Source organism: Polistes dominula, unplaced genomic scaffold, assembly GCF_049000335.1.
Source record: "Polistes dominula isolate Pdom_NZ unplaced genomic scaffold, Pdom_raw_medaka contig_31, whole genome shotgun sequence".
NCBI classification, from domain to species: Eukaryota; Metazoa; Arthropoda; class Insecta; order Hymenoptera; family Vespidae; genus Polistes; species Polistes dominula.
The window spans coordinates 6,206,596-6,226,348 of NW_028300925.1; the positions used below are offsets into that span (position 1 = coordinate 6,206,596).

Consider the following 19,753-nt stretch of genomic DNA (forward strand, 5'->3'; position numbering starts at 1 on the left):
AAATTTCTTATTTATTCATCACTATCTCGTTTTAATTGAAATTTATTTTCTTCTACAGTTATGAAATAAAATTTATTTAATCATAAATTTTTACAGATAATATTCCTTGGATATATTTTGTTAACTTTCTATTTTAAATATAGCCAAGATTTAATATACAAATACAGCTGAAGCTGATATGTGGCCAGTTTCATGAGACTATAGTTCATAGGTGAAATTTTATGTTTTATATCCTATGTTAGCGACAATAATATTCAGCACTATTATATAACTTTCTGTACATATTTTGGCTGCTTGATAAAATCTGTCTGTACATTTGTGAATACTTATTACAAATATAATATCTTTGTTGTATAAATAGAGGGAATATCTTAATAAAAATTTGATAAAATATATTAAACGTTGCGCTAAATAATCATATATAGAGCACAAGAGAGGTAGTAAATAGAATGTAATTCATATAAGAATGCAAAATTTCAAAATTATACGAAATAATACGTACAATTGCTACTTAGTTCTAAAAATTATATAAAAGCATTCGAATTAATTAAAAAAGAAAACAGGTAATTAATTTATCCAGTTTTACTGGATACATTTTCTAAACTAGTTTTTTTGTACTTTATGTCTATGAAAAGATGAGTAAACTTAATCAATTTTAATACAGGCATTGCATACACGCACAGGTTTATCCCATCCTCTGTGAGTTACTGGTTTACGATGTGGCGAACATTCTTCACATACACCACGTCCACAATCTCTACAGTGATGTAAAGAAAGTGTAAGAGAAAATTTCTGGTTACAGATACAACATCCAGTAATTTCTGAGTCAGGTACCCAATAGGACGGTCTAACAGTGTCTTTTATAAAAGCTGTATAAGTAAAAAATATTATATGAAAAATTAAAGATTTTCATATACAATTTAATATATTTTTAAAGAAAATTTAAGTTACATACTTTTGGAATAATTTAGAACTGTTCCGACTGCACTTAAGGTAGATACTACTTGTTCTGTCACTTTTCTAGCATTTACATCATCTACAGTTTGAGCAGCTTCATAATTATTGGTATCTTTCATATAACATGTATCACAGACACGTACAGGTGTATACCAGTTTCTGGAGGGTACACATTTTGTTTGAGAGGAACACTGTGCACAGAAACCTTCTCCGCAAGCACGACAATGATGCTTTGTATCTGTTACGCCAAATGTTGTCTTACATTGAAAGCACCATTTAATTTCATTATTAGGACGCCAATACGAAGGTGCTATTTGATCTGTTACCCAAGCAGATATTGCTTTAGTAGGCTGTAAAGAAACATTGGTAACTGCTTCTGTTATATAAGATACGCCATCAACCATACGTTGAGCTGTATTTTGAGGTATATTAGAAGCTGATGGCTGAAACAAAATTATAATCATGACAACCATATTCTAAGCAGTTATTATTAGTTTATTTAACAAAGTTTCTGCAACTATGATTGATTTAACATACCATATACCAGACATGAGTAATTTCAGTACAGACAGCAACTTCTTCTGGACCCTTATTTCCATACCAATACTGTCGACTTCTATAAATTTCGCCACAGTGAGGACATTCTATTATGGATCCGTACCATGCGTATACAGCTAAGCCATACCAACTTTTATCATTGTGAGTTTGTAACCGCGTTGTTACTTTAACTTCTTTTCCGTTGGTATAACATCTCTTACATATGTATATTAAATTTTCATACTGATTTTGAAACCGGCACCTGTGCAAATAGAATAGCTCTATTTATGAAAGTAGTTATTACAATTATAGTATGTTCATAAATGTATTAATTCAATGAGAAATAATTGTTACCTAGTATTGGTATTACTGTGAGGCTTTCCATCTCTAAGATGACCCATACTATTACTACATTTACAACCACAACTGAGACATTTTACTGGACAACTAAAATATTGATCTGGGAATATAATATTAGATAAATTCGTATTTTCAGCAGAAAATTTATCATTTAAGTGTTTTAAAGTACTATATACGAGTTGTGGATGTCTTGCAAATCGTACTGATGTATTTTCAAGTTCATTATTTATAACGATGCGTAAAGGCTCATAATTGGTAGAAGAGTTTAATGTTTGAAGTCCAACATATTTCAGTTTACTAAAGAATTCTATCTCAAGTCCCATTTGATCAAATCGAGTCCTCAACATATCTTCTGCAGTTTCAGAACCATCTGAAACACAAAGATTTATAAGATTTTTCTAGCAATATATCATATGTTCTAATCAAAAATTCTTCTTTGAAATTACTGTCATTCTGAGAGATTATATGTACTGTTGCTCAGAGGTTTGGTGTGTCTGGTCTCCTGTAGAACAATTACGCAAGGTCCAAGTGAGGCTAATGAACTTGACATTCCTGTTCGTTTTCCCATTGCTTGTAAGGCTGTTCGAAAATAATGACTATACGCTTGGGAAGCAGATGACAAAAACAAAAATAAATCCTTATTCAATTTTTCCGAGCGTGTTCGATATATAACTATGTCAGATATGGCCAAAACTTTAAGCAGAAGCCTAATTTTTCCACTCTCGCAAACAGTGACACCTGCTTGAGAAAACAAAATAAGAAAATATTTTTATGAACACAGTATCCTTACAAGAATTTATTAATTTAACAGATAAATAAATAAATAAAGTAAAATTATTTTAAAAACGAAAATAATATTACCTAATAGACCTTCAGTATCCAGACATATTACATTGAGATTTGGATCAAATGCTGCCCAAATACCGGATGTACAAGAAGTTTGATCATTTGAAGTTTTAAAAACTTCACGTCCTTTGAAGAAAGTCTGATTTAACGTGTGACTTTTCCCATCACCCGTATTTCCAAAAATGGATACAACTTTAACTTTTCTATCTTTACCGATGCAATTTAATTTTCTAATAAATTGTTCAGCACTAGAAACTTTTAATTTTTCATATTTATCTATTAATAAAAAGCTTTCTATATTATTGGGTTTATTCTTAACTGATAATCCTTCCATTTCAGTATTTGAATTAACAGTAACTAGATAATTATTAGTATTACAGAGAGATAAACTGTCCAGACTTTTCATAATCGCAGGACTTATATCACTGGTTTCATTTCTTCCCCATGTTGTATTCATAATGTTTAATGAAAGTTTTCAGCACCACAAACGTATCAATTAAGTATATCACAATTTATTGGAATAAGTAATTGAATATATCTTTTTTTTTAAATTCACTACAAGTATTAAATAAATATAAATAGAAATGTTAAATAATAGAAAATAAAAATATCAATAGCATCTATTTACTCAGCCAGTGCAACTTAAATACGTTACTGCGTATATCAGTCGACAATAGGATATGGCGTCGTCTAACGCATTTATTCAAAATGTTCACCCCGCTTGTTTATATTTTCTACAAATTCAATTACATATGTAATACTATAGATAGATATATATATATATACATATATAAAAAGTTGCGATCCCGTTCATTGATAATATCATTAACGAATAATTTTAATATGAACATGAAAATTCATATGTCACATGAATTTTCACAACAACAACAGAAATGATTCAGAAAAGATACAAAAAACCTAACTTTATGCTTAAGAGTTCAGTGATGAGTAAACGTTCCGATCTTTCTATTGTCCATCAGTCCAAAACGCATCGTCACGTACGTCACTAGCCCAGTGTTTCTCATTTGATTAAATGCGCTTACAAATTTTAAGTATACTTATACAGGGTGTCCTACAACTAGTGGTACAAACGAGCAGGGAGCAATTGTACATAAAGAACTAAAGAATAGAATTTCTTCATATAGGGCTTTGTTCCAGTGAAAAATAAGTTTGAAAATACAAGACATTATAAATATATGCAAAAATATAAAAATTATCTCCGAAATACCCAAAAGTAAGATAATGAAATCCTTCGAGCTGAAATTGAATTAAGTTTTTAATATTAATTCAAAATTGAGTTATACTTTTTGAAAACCATCCAAATTTTATGTGGACCATTAATGGTTCGCAGATCAAAATTTGAGAAACACTGATAAAGATTGCAACTGTATGACGTAATCAAATGCATATAGTCACCACGCACTACGCTTTTTTCTTTTACACTAAACCAAATAATTCCCTAAAGCCAGTGATCACATTCGTACGATAATTATCGTACGCGTCACATAATTTGAAGCCTTGATTTTACGGTAAATATGACTGTCCAATTTGGAGTCAAATTGACACGGGTCAACTTGACTGTCAAATCTGTATGACTGTCAAATCAAGGGGTTCAACTTAGGATTTTTTTATTTTTCATATCCCGAGAAGAAATGACCACCACCGTACGATCTGTACGCTGTACCTACGACAGCTTGTTTGAACTTAAAGACTAAAAAAAAAAAAAAAAAAGAGGTCATCAACTTTGAAAAAGTTGGAACTTGTACTCTTTTTTTAGATTTTGAAAATCCAATCCGACAAATTCTACAAATTCAAAATTTTTGTGTGTACGATAATTTTACGGCCATGTATCGATCAGACGAACTAAAGTCTCTGGGATCACTGCCTAAAGCATATCTCACAGTTAAACATATATATGTGTACTTTACTTTAGGTTATTTTTCATCATAATATATACAAATGCATCGATAAAAATAATAAATAATAATTAGAAAAATAAAAAATAGTTGCATTTAAAATAAACAAATCAATTAATCTATATATGTTGTACACATGTAACATCATAGAAATTTAAAAGGTTCTATTCATATTATATTCATTTCCTTTATGTATGATCAACAAACTATCTAATATTTTCATACAATTTATTAGACTTTCATTACTTTTCAAAAAATTTATCTACAGTTTAATTAATAATATATTAATTAAAAATAATATATATTTAAAGATCTTATTTAAATTTCAAATTTACTTTTAGTGTTCTTTCTTACATTTACATTAAAATTATTTTTTAAATGTGATAAAATAAATTTTATTATTTTAAATATTAAAATATATAATTTTGTTATAATAGTAGAATAAAAAATTTAAAAGATAATATAAAATAGATTATATTATTATGTTCCTAGAAAGAAACTATGTCATCATCAGAAGATCATAGGGTAGATCATCTAGATTGTAATTTCCGTTACATTTAAGACAGTGGTCAGAAACATTGCAGATCGTTCTTAATACTTTTCCTTTCGAACTGAGACAGATTTTCTGTTAATTAAATGTTTCCAATATTTCATTGATACTTATCAATCGTAAGTTGATGTTGTCATTTATATGATATCCTCGATAATATTATAATCAATTAAAAGTCTATCAAGTTTATGAAAATATTTGACACACGTATATCGCCGGCCGGTAATTTTGTGTACGTGGACACTTTTGTATTGAATAATAAGATTTTAATTTAAATAAGAATTTAAATGAACATGTGATTGTTGTTAAAATTGATAATCAATTAAATTAACTTATTATATGCAATTATTTATCTTCCTGTCAAAAATTATTCTTTATCTATTATAACCTCCTGTCAATTAATATGTATAACTATAGGAAAGGTCAATGAACATGTCTATATGTACATAATGTTAAAATTTTAATTAATAAATATTCAATATAGTCTTATTTATTTAGATTTAATTATTATTAGTCAATCTAACCTGTATAACTGACATTATTATTTTATTTGCAGCAAAGAGAATCCAACACAATGAACTTTTGTAATCTTTAAAGAATAATTATATATTAAATTTTAACTTAAGAATAAAAATTAAAATTTAAAACAATGGTATCTTTAATCAAAGCGAGAGGGCTGCGTATGTCGGCACAAAAACAAGAAACATTGTTAAAGTTGACCATACTTTCTTTCGCTGCAGTTTTATGTAAGTGTATTTATATTTTGTAATTAAATCTAAGATATCTTTCAATTGCACTAATAAAAATGACATGTATTATGTTTTGTTTAATATTCTTATAGCTTTTGCTACACGTTTATTCTCGGTGTTAAGATTTGAAAGCGTTATTCATGAATTTGATCCATATTTTAATTATCGAACAACTAAATATCTAGCGGAAAATGGATTCTATAGTTTTCACAATTGGTTTGATGATCGTGTATGGTATCCATTAGGAAGAATTATCGGAGGTAAAATTATTATATCATAATATTTTATCTTTCATTTATTTTTTCGTGTTACTAATTTATTAATATATACGTTTATTTTTATAATTCTGTTTACAGGAACAATATATCCTGGTTTAATGATAACTTCAGCAGCTCTTTATCATTTATCATGGCTACTAAATATCACATTAGATATACGCAATATATGTGTATTTCTAGCACCTCTATTTTCAAGTTTTACTACAGTTATCACTTATTTGTTAACTAAAGAATTGAAGGTAATTCACGAATAAAAATATTTCATGTTACATACATTTTCATGTTAAAAGATAAATTATAAATATATGAATGTGTCAATAATATGTTTTTAAGGATTCTGCATCTGGATTATTTGCTGCAGCTATGATCGCTATTGTACCAGGCTATATATCTCGATCTGTAGCAGGATCATACGATAATGAAGGCATAGCTATTTTTTGTATGTTATTCACATATTATATGTGGATAAAAGCAGTCAAAACTGGAGCTATTTGTTGGTCAACATGTGCTGCGCTTGCATATTTTTATATGGTATCTTCATGGGGTGGTTATGTTTTTCTAATTAATTTAATTCCATTACATGTATTGACTCTCATGGTCACTGGTAGATTTTCGCATAGGATATACACTGCTTATAGCATTTTATATTGTCTTGGTACTATTTTGTCTATGCAAATATCTTTTGTTGGTTTTCAACCTGTACAAAGTTCCGAACATATGTTAGTAAGTATTCAGAGTGTTATTATAACTTATTATTTATTCATTATTTATCCTTCGTATAATCTAATCATATAAATATTGTCTTATAGGCATTAGGAGTTTTTGGATTGTGTCAGATTCATGCGTTAGTCGATTATTTACGTAGTAAATTATCACAAGATGATTTTGAAATGCTATTTCGAGGTCTTCTTATTTTTACAATTGCCGCATCTTCCATAATCGGGGGCGTTTTAACGATTACAGGTATTATAATCTATCAGAGTATTTTTAAGATAGAAATAATAAGATGATGAATCAATTTGTGATTCTTTTTGTTAAAGGAAAAATATCTCCATGGACTGGTCGTTTCTATTCTCTTTTGGATCCATCTTATGCAAAGAATCACATACCAATAATTGCATCTGTTTCTGAACATCAACCTACAGCTTGGAGCTCATTTTATTTCGATCTTCAAATATTAGTATTTTTATTTCCATCAGGTTTATACTTCTGTTTCTCTAAATTAACAGACTCCAATATTTTCCTTGTTTTGTATGGCATTACTAGCTTGTATTTTGCTGTGAGTATAAATAAGTATATTTTAATCAAATTTTAATCAACTTTGATAAACAATTGTCTACATTAACATGTTAAATAATAGGGTGTGATGGTACGTTTGATGTTGGTACTCGCTCCAGTTATGTGTATTTTGGGTGGAATAGGTGCATCTTCATTGCTACTTACTTATATGAAACAAATCGACAGTGGAAAAGTTGTTGATAAAAGAGCTAAGAAGTTTGAAAGTAACTATGTACTAAGGAGTGAGGTATATTTATATGATTAAGTAGTATATTGGTATTATTCTTAGAAGAATATATTCAATATTTGTTAACGAAACAATTTTTCTTTACAGATTGCAACTGTTTTTGTGGTAATAATGTGTATACTGTTTTTCTCGTATACCATTCATTGCACTTGGGTTACAGCAGAAGCTTATAGCTCTCCAAGTATTGTATTGTCTGCACGTTCCCCAGATGGTGGTCGTATGATTTTTGATGATTTTAGAGAAGCATACTATTGGTTACGCATGAATACTCCTGAGGTATGCTCTTGAAAAACATAGTCAGTTATCAAATAAAATATATTCTGTAAGTTTGTTAAAAAATAGAATAATTTAATATCAACATAAAGTAATTATGTTTAAAGCTCGTGTTTTTTGATATAAAATAACATTAAGTTTAATAAGGTTATATTTTATATAGAATGCCAAAGTAATGTCGTGGTGGGATTATGGATATCAGATAACTGCTATGGCCAATCGTACTATTTTAGTAGACAATAATACGTGGAATAATACGCATATATCAAGAGTCGGTCAGGCAATGGCAAGTTCAGAAGAAAAAGCATACGAGATAATGAGAGAACTAGATGTAAATTATGTTCTTGTGATCTTTGGAGGATTAACGGGTTACTCATCAGATGGTATTTATTAAATTCATTGAATGAATAGAATTGGTATTTTAAATTATTTTTTTTTGTAACTTATTATGTATTATATCATTTTTTTTATAGACATTAATAAGTTCCTATGGATGGTTCGTATTGGCGGTAGTACAGAAAAAAGGAAAGTCTATAACAGAATGGGATTATTATAATAACGCTGGAGAGTTTAGAGTTGATAGGGAAGGTTCTCCCGTTTTACTTAATTGCCTCATGTATAAAATGTGTTATTATAGATTTGGACAAGTTTTTACAGAAGGAGGTAAAATATAATATATACATATATTGTTAATTTATCCATTTACGCATGGAGTTTCTACTATATACTTAAATTTTATATTTTATGTATATATATATATTTTGTTTAAACAGGTAAGCCTTCGGGTTATGATAGAGTCAGAAATATGGAAATAGGAAATAAAGATTTTGAATTAGAAACGTTAGAAGAAGCATATACAACGGAACATTGGCTAGTAAGAATTTACAAAGTAAAAGATTTATGGAACAGAGGAGGTTGATTGTATAAGTTAAGTATAAGTTGTAGTTCTATAAAAGACAGTAAAAATAATGCAAATTTTACTTATTATTATTCTATTCGCTCATGAGGGTTTTTCTGTTATCAGTGATATCAAACAGTAAGCATATATTTAATATCTTCATATAACTGAATTTTTGTTATAAAATAATATTCGCGGGAAAGTGCTTCAACAAATTTTTATGGGTATTTACATGTACTTTAGATCGAAGAACTAAGTTTTTTGACTTATAAATAACATGTTTATATCGTGCAGTTGCGAAAATATTTTTTTATCTTCTGCTAATTGTTAAATAATAATAATCATTTTTTTTAAAGAAACTTCCTATTGCGCAAGAGTGAAATGTATCGTGTAATAGAGATCTTACATCTCTTTCTAGCATTTGTACAAATTTCATCATTGAATATATAAAATTTTACTGCTTATTCATTTATTATGTATAATGTTTATATAAAATATGAAAAACACATACATACAAACACAAAATAATATAGTTTAATTATCGATTTGTACTTTGTATATTTTTCAGATTATGTATGATAAAGAAATATTTGAACAATAAATGTCTTTTATTTCAGGTATGTTGATTTCGTTATACAATTATTTTTAACTGTTTCTTATGATCACAGTATCGAAACAAAATGTCTAGGATTAACATGTTGTTTTCCATTATTTATAATAAACATGGTAAAGTAATTATTTTAGCATAATCTCGTCTTGAGAAATAAAAAATTTTAAAATTTCATACGTTATCTTCTAATAGACCACAATGGATCCAATTGGCTTAAAGGATCTATAAATGCTTCGTTCGTTTTATCTGTTGCAATTGATTGAATAGTGTTGCTATGCGTTGATGCTACTTGTGCATCAGCTGTAATAATATTTATAAAAATACATTCATAAGCACAATGAACCTTCTAGTGAACTTTTAAAGAGAGAAATTAAATTTATCTAACAATAAGTAAAAATACAAACCTCTTTGTTTGGTTTCGGAATGTCCACCAACACTAAGATTATGTAAAAAATCATCTGAAGGATGGGTTTTTCTAATGGATTTTTCTTTATTTAATTTAAGACTTTCAAATCCTTCGAATGTAGATCGCGTAGAAGATAAAATTCCTCCTGTATTACAAAAAAGAAAAAAAGAAAAATATATTAATTTATATTAAAATGTAGTCAAAATAATATGATATAAAAATATACACGTTTACATATGTGCATGTGCAAATATGTAAATAGAACAAAATTCATGTAATTATGCTGCGCTGACCTGTCATATATCCATGCTCTGGCATAAATAAAAAAACATAAAATCTGACGAAAATCATTATTTGAGAATTAACTCAAATAAACATTGGTCAGTATTATAATTTGACAAAATATTATAATAATTATTGTTATATATTGTCTATACTTTTCTGATGTCAGATATATTTGATATTTGAAATTCATGCAGATTTAGAACTTACGTTTCATTAATATATCCTGTGCATGATAAAGTACCATTCGATACGCGAACAGCAATGATTCCTTGTTCACTACTTGCTTGCGACATTTGACAAGACCTTTAAATACAAGTGGTACGTCAGCTATTCCACGACCAGCACGTATATGGCATACGGTCGAAGCTGCTACTAAGAACAAGCCACTTAATGACCCACCACTGATACAGTGTACCACAATTGGCTTTGGAGAACAACGTCTTAGTGCTTGCTCTGTCATCACATCAGTTGCAAATGTTAGCAAAGCACCAGGACTACTAGGAAAACCACTAAAAAAAATAGATTGAAAATTTAATAATAAATTCTTATTATAAACCAATGAATGTAGATGTTTTTTTAATTTACTTGGAAGGCCATACAAGAAACTGCATGTGTACTACTATTTTTTCAGATTTTGTTTTGGTATTGCACAAAGATAAAACTCTTTGAATATAAAAAGTATGAGTCACCGTTTTTTGCGTCTTAATTACGAAATTACCAATAGTAAAATCATTATCTGTGTCGACAGACCAATATAATTCCTGTTTCAACTAAAAAGAGATATACGTTGATTATTACTTCTATAGATAATTATTTATTTTTATATTATTTATCAAAATATACCTGGGCATCTGACGCTAAACATGCTATTACTTCACATTCTTGTTCCCAAATCATTGTCCAAAATACATGGATTTTATCAGGCAATGGTGCTTGAGTAATAATAAATGCTGTTGGTGTCCATTGTGTTATTTCTACTACATGTGATGCATTTATGTATGATGACGATACATCTGGAGATGATATTTGTACTCGTGTGATATCATAAGGAATACAATCAGTAACACGATTATCTAAGGAATTAGCCAATGCAATTGTGCACGACTGTTTTGCACTTTCACGTTCCTAAAATGAATGAATTAAAATTTATATGGAAAAGATTTATAAATAAAAGAAATGTTTTCTAAATTGTTTTATAAATTACTTCAAAGTCTTGAACTTCTTTCCACTTGATATCAAGATTTGTTGCTCCGCTAAGAGTCTTTACTAGTAAACTATCTACAAATTTCTCGTATTTCTCTACTTCATTAATAAATTTTTGCATTGTTTCAGGATTTCCTAACGGATCTTTCTTTGGTTGCACATCGGTGTACCACGTATCCCAAACAATCTGTAGACTTTCGTAATCTTCTTTATTTTCCATATAAGTGGACGTTTTTTCAGGAATATGTGTGACTTCTTGTTTTGGTTCATCCTCCTTTTCTTCTTTTTTATCTGTACTTTTAATAGAAGTAACGTCATCGTTTTCATCTTGCGCTTTATTAAGAGGTCGTACCTCAGGTACGAGCGGTGCATGATTTATTGTAATATCAAGATCGGATAATAGATCTACATTAGATTTTTGTTCCTCCGATTTGGTTGTAGGTTTGACGGGATTTGAACTTGTAGTTGTGCTTGTTCCATTATTAACTGCTTGCATGTATGTCTGATTGTAATTGTTTTCTACTCTGGTTGAAGTTCCTCCTATAAATGATTGAAAAATTAGATGTAAATACATTTATATAATTTGAGATAATCAATATTTACCTTGACCTTGCATTTGTAAACCATAAGGAGTTGTGTAATATATGTCATTCGGAAGTTCTGATGGATAATCCTGATTTGAATATTGAGAGGAAGGAGTCTGAGTCATAGTGTTATTACTTGCATTGGTGTACCGGGCGTTACTTTCTTGAGCTTGATAAACATTTTTAAGTGCTGTAATATATTTAAGAGTATAATTTTAATATAAAAAATAAATAAATTCGATGTAAAATACTTACATTCCGTTTGATACGATATAGAAGCTGCATTAACGGCATGGCTAGCATGCATGTAAGAATAACCCTGATTATAGTGTTGTGCATAATTTGGATTCTGCGAATAATCTGTATAATGTACTTGATGCGAATAATCATATGGTTGTGAATAACTCTGTACGGTTGTTGCTTTTGTATGACTTTGAATTAATTCCGAAGAAGAAGTGTAATTCATATAAGGATAATTGTTTGACATCGTAGATACTGTCTGATTTTGTGGATATGATAATCCAGTAGTAACATGATATAAATTCTGATAATTATTTGAATAATTAAGTGGCATTTGCTGATTCGTATAATTTTGCTGATTGTATTGAACTGCAGCAGGATTTTGTAAATCTGATGAATACGAAACAGAAACTTCATTTATATTTGATGCTGGTGTTACCGATGTAGGAGGCTGTGTAGATGGTACAGCAGTATTTGATTGCTGTACTTGTACATATGGCATAGATGCCACATAATCAGTTGTATTATGACTGGGGGTTTGTTGATTATATCCAACGGTAGAATAATTCTGAACATATGACATGTTATTTTGATTAACATGTGAATACGCGTAATTTTGTATAGCTGTATTACTTTGGGCAGATATTATATTCTGATTCTGTCTGTACATAGTATGACTTGGTTCTGAACTAGTAACAGATTTAGTTTCATCCTTTGGTACATATTGTTGTTCAGGATGTACAATGTTTTGAGACATTGGTGACTGATTAAGTGTCCTTGTACTACTAATTGCTGTACTAGATACAGGATGTCCTGTAAGTGACACTGATTGCATTTGTGACACTATAGTACCTTCTGATGGAACCATCATATTAGCTTTATCCTGATTAGGCCCATAACGGTTAATTAAATTGGGATCCTGTGATGTTATAGCTTCACCATGCTCTACAGAAATTGGATAAGTATTGTAATGCATTGTATTATTCTGACTATAATGTTGCATAGAAGTAGAAGGAAACTTATTTTGTACATCTGGAAGTTGTGTACAATATCCTTGTTCGTTTGGTAGATAAGTTGTAGAATATGGTAGGTTACTTGTCACATCTGTGGTCGTACTTATTTGATGATACATTTTTGCTGTTTCATCTTTCTTAGAAGCTACATAACTCTGATTTATAGTTGTGTTCATGTCCTGATTTTCGGTAGAAGTGCGAGATTTATATGCATAATGAGAAGCTGTTCTTGGATCTACATACATAGAAGGATGATACTGCTGCGTTAATTTCATATTAGATGCTTGCATTTCTTGCACAGGCACTGTACTTATAGGTTGACTGTGAGTATCAACTGTATTATTTAAATACGACTTTGTTGTAGGAAGTATATCCATTTGTGATGGGCCTGCAATTCCTTTATGAGGATTGTAATACTGATTTGAAAGAGTAGAAATACTATCCATTCTATTGTTCAGATAATCTTTAAGTTTTAAACCACTAGTATTTCGTGTTTGACCATGCTCATAATTTGTCAATGTTGAAGTTTCAGTCTTATTATATACATTCTTATTGTCTTGTGCAAGTATTTGTTCTCGTTCTTCCTCTTGAACTTTGCACGTACTTTTAACTCTTTGCAGCAATTTAGATACATTTATTTCTAATTTTCTATAAAATTCGAGACCTTTGTTAGCTTTTATTAACAAATCTTCATAAGCATCGTACGATGCAATTAGTGAAGAAATCATAAATTCTCTCCGCTTCAATACATCCTCCACTATTTTTCTTATATCTCCAGTTTGAGCGTACGCTTCTGTTAAAGCTGCCATAATATTCTCTTGTGCAGAAAGATTTTGTTCTATAAGACTTACCTAAAATTATAGCATTATATATTTATATCTTTTATATCTTTTACATTTTTTTACAATATTATAAATATACTTATCTACATGGATACTAACTAATGATTGATGTTTACTAAGTTGTTCTGAAAAAAGACGATCGAGAGAACCTGATTCAGAAGTAGCTGTAACTAATAAACGCGTTAAATCATCCTGCGCAATCGAATCTCTCAATTTAGAATGTAGATCACTTCTTTGTCTTCGCATTTCGTCTACTTTATTTAAAATACGTTTCAATTCCTGAACGTGCAATTTATCTGCGATTTTTATACTCTGAGTTGTATCGCTACTTTGATCTATAAAAAAAGAAATTTATAAATTTTAAAAATAAATATTATTATACATTACTTTATTGACAAACAATATTTGTATTTATATTTAATAATTACCTGATAAATGCGTACTTAATGAAGGTACATTAGCAATTAAATCTGGTAATGGTTGGGCAAGCATTCTGAGATTTTTGACATGCATTGTTATTGCTTTATGAAGTGCTTGATTACTTTCTAATGCTTTGTTATGAGCTTCTTCATATTTTTTGCATTCTCTTGTTAAGTCAGTTGCTACAATAGTTGGTGGCCTTTTGCCAACAGCATCTTGATATTGCTTCTCCCTATTAATTGTTTATGATTGTAATAATTATATCATTAAATATTTATATGATCATGTAATTCAATTTGTAATTAAAAATTTCACTTACTTTAATTCTTCTTCAAATAGTAACTTTTTTATTTCCTTTAATACGGTCTCAACATCCTGACTGGTATCAGTTAATTTTCCCATAATATCAAGTAAATCTTGAATAATTTCTTTCTTTGCGTTAAGTGCAGCACATCTTTCAATTAACTCTTCGGGAAGTGGTAATAGTTCCCATTCAGAAGCTTGAACATCAGGATCCCATAAATCTAAGTGGTCTAATTTAAACGAGGAGAGAAAAGTATTCAATTGAAGATCTTTGTCTTCAATCTTTGATCCGACATTACGTAATATCTTAGCTTTTTCTTCCGAGTAAAGAGAACTTGCTTCGTGTACTTTCATCGGTACTAATCTGTAAAAATATTAAAATACAAAATCTTTAATTACAAAAAGAAGTAATATAATTATAAATTATCAACATTGATCCAGGTATTAACCTGGCAAATATATCTGGTCCTGAAACTTCTGGATCATTTATACTAAAAGATATTCCTTTAACCAGAGAGGCTCCCTTGATTACAGTAAGTGACTCTTTTTCTGGTATTTCTTCGTGGTAAATGAATTCATTTTCATTTTTCGCAGCTTTCCTTTTACCTTCAATAACATCGTTTGTGAATGTAAGCGCTTCCTCGACTACGGCTTTCTCGTCAGGAGAACCTGTTACATCTACAGATCCCTTAGCAAAACTATAAATCAAATGTGCTTCATTAAGAGAAGCTAGTGCGGCATTGTAAAAAGCAACCCTTTCTCCCATTTTCCTCTGTTCTTCTGCAGCAAGACCTTGATATAGATGTGTAACTGCTAAATGATATGCTCTTTTAAATTTGACGTATCGTTTCCAACTCTGAAATATTATTTTTATCAAAGAGCAATCCCAAAATGATGATGTAATACATAAATAATATATTAATACCTTATAAATTTTAGTCCCAACTGTTTCTGAAATGGTACCATCTTCGTTACCTCCTTGTTCTAAAGTACTCAATGTTGATGTATAATAATCTACAATTTGTCTAGCGACTTTGGCTATAAAATATTATATTTTATCAGAATAAATTAATTCTATTTCTTTAATCATTGAAACGTTCTTCTTAATAAATATTGTTTCTTACCTACAATAGTTGGTTTACGATTATCAAGCATACTTTTTTCTAATATACACTCCTGCGCTTGAGCTAAGCAAAGTTGATACATAAATGTCATAAGCTCTGGTGCCAAATCAACGCCGGATGGTTGTGGAAAACTGTTTTTTAAATGCTCGAAAGCCCATGCTGCACATTGGAAATGTGCGCATGCCATTTTCATTCCATCGGCAGTGGTTCGTTCAGTACGTGCACCCAATTGCGTGTGCATAGCGCCAATATTATATAAAACTGATATTATTTCAAAACGTATACTAGCCAATGAGCATACCATATTTGCATATGTATCTCTCCTATTTAAATCATATTAAAAGAAATATTATTTTCTTACATTAGATACTGAATTAATTATTTCTATAAAAGGAAATAAAAAGATAATATTTTTCTTACCATGTAAATGTTACAGCAGCACCACCATCTTTTCCCATTGGAAATCTACTTTGTAAAAAGTGCAACTGACAATAATATTTTTTTAGTAACAAACAGCCTGCCATATCGAGAGGAGGCCTAACTGCCATAGTTCGTAAGCTTTCTAATTGATGTATTTCATTTGTATATGATTCAGGATCTTCATTATAAAAATCTCGTATATACTGAAATTTGATAAAAACATAATTTTGATTACTTTTTTTCTAGTTTGCACATACAGTTATAAAAGTAATCGTTAATAATTTAATTAATTGATTAACAATTGAAAATATCGGTATTATCAATATACACATTTTAAAACAAATCATCAGTATTGACAATAATAATGATGATAACAATTTTTAATAAATTATCAAAATAAAATGTCATGAGTGACTATTAAGATAGAAACGCCTAGAACCGTTGTATTATTTAAATAATCAACAATTCTACCTGTTTTAACTTCGGTCCGAATGTAGTTGGTTCCGGGCTTACTTTTAAATAGAAAGAAATCATCGGCAATCTTGGTACTGCTTCCATATTATATTATTTTTATAAGTCACCACGCAGTTCTCAAGATTTGACAGTTAATCGTATGTCAAACATGCATGCCAAAATGGAATTCTATTACGGATTTAATAAGCATAGACTGCAAATCTAGTACTATTAGACTAAGATATACCACATAAAAAGAAATAACTCAATATCGCTGGAAAACTCAATCAGAAAACGTAGTTTTCTTTGCGACTTAACAATTATAGTTCTAGAATGAAACACACGATGGCGCTACAGCGGCAAAATTGCAATTCCATTTATTGCATAAAATCAATCAAAACATTACAAAACTGCATATGTGTAATTACAATGTGTATGAATATTTTAGTAACTAATGATTAATTTTCACTCTATTAAAAATATTTTAATAACTGTTATATTTATTTTAGACAAAATTAAAATTATTAAAAGAAAGAAAAATAACAATATTTTCCACATTTCAATAGTTCTTATGAAGACCTATGATTTAATAAAAATAATTTAATTAGTACAGATTTGTCCCTTCTATTGGATAAGCTCTTTATATTTTATCTTTATATTTTATATTTCATCTCTTTATATTTTATCATCTGTATTTAAATAATCAGAAAATGAGTCAAATAAATAATTTCTGATTGTTAGATATTTTGATTAATTGATAAATAATATGATATATTACTAAATATATCTATTACTAAAAGTAATATCAAAGGTAAAAAAAACTTTAATATTTGATTAAAACTTTAATATTTAATATTTGATTAATATATTACTTGAATAAAAAGAAATAACGTATAATAATAACTATTTTCTTATTTGCACATTTTTCTTATTTATGTTAATAAATAGTCACGTGTCTTAAACTAAAAGATAATCTTGTTACATATTTAGCAATTCAAAAAACTAGTAGTTATTTAAAACTATGTAAATTTTATTCTATATGGAATGAAATTCTATTATTTCTTTTAAAATATATAAAGACGTGGCAAAGTAAATAAGACTTTATTATTTTGAACGATGTACCATAGTTTTTTTTTTTAATATTACTAGATTACAATCTCAATTCAGTTATTTAGTGTATTAGTGGTAAGAAGATAAAATTTCTACGAATGTGAAACTGAAAGTTATGATATTTCAAAGCATAATTTTTATAAACAATTTTGATATCATTTTTTGTTTTTATAAAGTAAAAATAATAATATTTTCATAAATATATAAAGTACTTATTAGAAGTATTTCGTCATATTGAAGTAACTAAAAAATAATAAATTTTTAAAAAAGATAATATGAAAATTGGAGATAAGTAAAAGATAAAATCTTTTTTATTGCTGTAATCTTCACAAATTGATATAATACTTTTTTCAGATGGATTGCCGAATTTTTGGTTGTTGGAAAACAACATTTAAATTTTATAAGATTTATAAAAATAATACAGATAACCTGTATACTTTATTAAAAAGAACTATCTATAGTAAAGTGGAAGTTGTAAATGAGAATGTTAGTAACGTTGAGATACTAGTACCCTGGGGTAAAATAGCTGGTAAGTACTTTATAATAAATTAAATATATGAACAAACACACGTGATAGAAAAATATAAATATAATATATATATACATGATCATGAAGATAATTTTTGTTTTTTCATGTTCTACAAGAATATTGCAAAAAATATATATATAGTCCCATTTAAATAACCAAAGTTTATTTTCCAAAAATAACCATAAGAAACAATTTTTTCGACCATTAAATTTCTCCCCCTGCAATAGTGTAATTTTTACTTTTTTGAAGTTTTTTAATACAATTGTAAATAAAGAAGATATTTAGATGTTTTATTTATATAATCCACCCTATATATATATATTTTTTTTTATTAAAAGGAAGACTATGGGGAATTGATAAGAGTAAGCAACCTATTTTGGCTCTTCACGGATGGCAAGATAATGCTGCTTCATTTGATAATCTAGCACCACTGCTTCAAAAACATGGACCAATACTAGCCATTGATTTGCCCGGTCATGGTTTATCCTCTTGGTTACCTCCGGGTCAAATGTACTTTGAATATAATTATGTATTGTTAATACATAGATTGAAAAGATATTTTGCTTGGGAGAAACTAAAATTGTTAACACATTCTTTAAGCAGTCATTACTGCTTTTGGTATGCTTCAATATATCCAAAAGATGTAGCTTACGTGATAGCTATCGATCATTTAAAGCCTCTTCCTGTAACTATTGAAGAATATAATGCTCGTATAGCAGAAGCCTTCACACAAATTTGTAAAATAGAAGAAATGAAAAATAAACCACCTAGTTATAAAAGAGAAGAACTTATGAAAAGATGGATTAAAGATAGTATGGAATCAATAACCGAAGATTCCTGTAAAATATTAATGACTAGAGGAGTCACAGAAAATCCTGATGGAACAGTATATTTAAATAGAGATCCTAGATTAAGAATTCTTCCATCTTACAGTGGTATGACACATGATCAATTAAAAGATATGGCTAGATCTATTACATGTCCATATTTAGCTATTAAATCCGACTTCAAAGTGTTTCCGGAAGATAAAAAATACTATTATGATGTACTGAATATTTTAAAAGAAAGTAGTATCGATTGTCAATATTACTTAATACCAAATACACATCATATTCATTTAAATGATCCACAATTATTAATCGAAGCTATCGATCCTTTTTTGGAAAAATATAATTAATTAAAACGTTTGTTATGAGATAATACATGTGATATGTATGTATAATGTATACATGATATATAATATTTTAACATAACTAATTTAATATAACTAATTTAATTCTCACAACGTTGATGTTTACTATGAGAAATAATATTTAATATAA

At 28.7% G+C, this 19,753-nt stretch overlaps 4 protein-coding genes across 10 annotated transcripts; 2 read left to right on the top strand and 2 right to left on the bottom strand.

Moving 5' to 3' along the window:
• Positions 1 to 24: 24 nt before the first annotated feature.
• Positions 25 to 4,564, bottom strand: LOC107073166 (zinc finger FYVE domain-containing protein 1). Of its 2 annotated transcripts, none has more exons than XM_015333678.2 (6): positions 2,716 to 4,564; positions 2,326 to 2,595; positions 1,849 to 2,224; positions 1,495 to 1,756; positions 956 to 1,400; positions 25 to 869 (listed from the first exon to the last, which is right to left on the bottom strand). In XM_015333678.2, exons 1-6 carry the CDS (start codon positions 3,155 to 3,157, stop codon positions 646 to 648), a joined length of 2,019 nt encoding a protein of 672 aa, XP_015189164.1. In that variant the 5' UTR covers positions 3,158 to 4,564; the 3' UTR covers positions 25 to 645. The 2 variants fall into 2 exon arrangements, with proteins under 2 accessions (XP_015189164.1, XP_015189179.1); XM_015333693.2 differs by having other exon boundaries at positions 2,326 to 2,592; positions 2,716 to 4,563.
• A 606-nt stretch (positions 4,565 to 5,170) lies between these two features.
• On the top strand, positions 5,171 to 9,509 carry Stt3A (catalytic subunit 3A of the oligosaccharyltransferase complex). Its single transcript, XM_015333744.2, is given in 13 exon segments — positions 5,171 to 5,398; positions 5,723 to 5,912; positions 6,008 to 6,175; positions 6,272 to 6,432; positions 6,527 to 6,916; positions 7,003 to 7,156; positions 7,234 to 7,472; positions 7,554 to 7,718; positions 7,806 to 7,994; positions 8,155 to 8,374; positions 8,465 to 8,511; positions 8,513 to 8,654; positions 8,765 to 9,509. Coding segments are annotated over 12 exon segments (2,118 nt in total). The 5' UTR covers positions 5,171 to 5,398; positions 5,723 to 5,815; the 3' UTR covers positions 8,911 to 9,509.
• Positions 9,479 to 17,112, bottom strand: mop (tyrosine-protein phosphatase non-receptor type protein myopic). 3 transcript variants are annotated; one of them, XM_015333723.2, is made up of 17 exons: positions 16,811 to 17,112; positions 16,340 to 16,542; positions 15,920 to 16,242; positions 15,721 to 15,833; positions 15,245 to 15,651; positions 14,812 to 15,159; positions 14,501 to 14,724; positions 14,172 to 14,407; positions 12,233 to 14,081; positions 11,997 to 12,146; positions 11,395 to 11,933; positions 11,034 to 11,315; positions 10,776 to 10,960; positions 10,398 to 10,699; positions 10,199 to 10,216; positions 9,904 to 10,050; positions 9,479 to 9,799 (listed from the first exon to the last, which is right to left on the bottom strand). In XM_015333723.2, exons 1-17 carry the CDS (start codon positions 16,895 to 16,897, stop codon positions 9,678 to 9,680), a joined length of 5,535 nt encoding a protein of 1,844 aa, XP_015189209.1. In that variant the 5' UTR covers positions 16,898 to 17,112; the 3' UTR covers positions 9,479 to 9,677. The 3 variants fall into 3 exon arrangements, with proteins under 3 accessions (XP_015189209.1, XP_015189189.1, XP_015189199.1); XM_015333703.2 differs by having other exon boundaries at positions 11,997 to 12,167; XM_015333713.2 differs by lacking the exon at positions 10,199 to 10,216 and having other exon boundaries at positions 11,997 to 12,167; positions 16,811 to 17,111.
• A 352-nt stretch (positions 17,113 to 17,464) lies between these two features.
• On the top strand, positions 17,465 to 19,716 carry LOC107073875 (putative serine hydrolase). Of its 4 annotated transcripts, none has more exons than XM_015334705.2 (3): positions 17,465 to 17,603; positions 18,257 to 18,431; positions 18,770 to 19,716. In XM_015334705.2, exons 2-3 carry the CDS (start codon positions 18,257 to 18,259, stop codon positions 19,606 to 19,608), a joined length of 1,014 nt encoding a protein of 337 aa, XP_015190191.1. In that variant the 5' UTR covers positions 17,465 to 17,603; the 3' UTR covers positions 19,609 to 19,716. The 4 variants fall into 4 exon arrangements, with proteins under 4 accessions (XP_015190191.1, XP_015190190.1, XP_089027474.1 ...); XM_015334704.2 differs by lacking the exon at positions 17,465 to 17,603 and adding an exon at positions 17,853 to 17,977; XM_089171348.1 differs by lacking the exon at positions 17,465 to 17,603 and adding an exon at positions 17,987 to 18,077.
• The last annotated feature ends 37 nt before the right edge of the window (positions 19,717 to 19,753 follow it).

Excerpts from the sequence above, each read along its gene's own strand:
- LOC107073166 (XM_015333678.2), bottom strand. The coding sequence starts at position 3,157 with ATGAATACAACATGGGGAAGAAATGAAACCAGTGATATAAGTCCTGCG. Across the intron at positions 2,596-2,715 it reads GGATACTGAAGGTCTATTAG|CAGGTGTCACTGTTTGCGAG; the intron begins GTAATATTATTT and ends TGTTTTCTCAAG. Across the intron at positions 1,401-1,494 it reads TTACTCATGTCTGGTATATG|CCATCAGCTTCTAATATACC; the intron begins GTATGTTAAATC and ends ATTTTGTTTCAG.
- mop (XM_015333703.2), bottom strand. The coding sequence starts at position 16,897 with ATGGAAGCAGTACCAAGATTGCCGATGATTTCTTTCTATTTAAAAGTA. Across the intron at positions 14,408-14,500 it reads ATTAAGTACGCATTTATCAG|ATCAAAGTAGCGATACAACT; the intron begins GTAATTATTAAA and ends CTTTTTTTATAG. Across the intron at positions 10,700-10,775 it reads TTTCTTGTATGGCCTTCCAA|TGGTTTTCCTAGTAGTCCTG; the intron begins GTAAATTAAAAA and ends TATTTTTTTTAG.
- LOC107073875 (XM_089171348.1), top strand. The coding sequence starts at position 18,018 with ATGATATTTCAAAGCATAATTTTTATAAACAATTTTGATATCATTTTT. Across the intron at positions 18,078-18,256 it reads TCATTTTTTGTTTTTATAAA|ATGGATTGCCGAATTTTTGG; the intron begins GTAAAAATAATA and ends TACTTTTTTCAG. Across the intron at positions 18,432-18,769 it reads ACCCTGGGGTAAAATAGCTG|GAAGACTATGGGGAATTGAT; the intron begins GTAAGTACTTTA and ends TTTTATTAAAAG.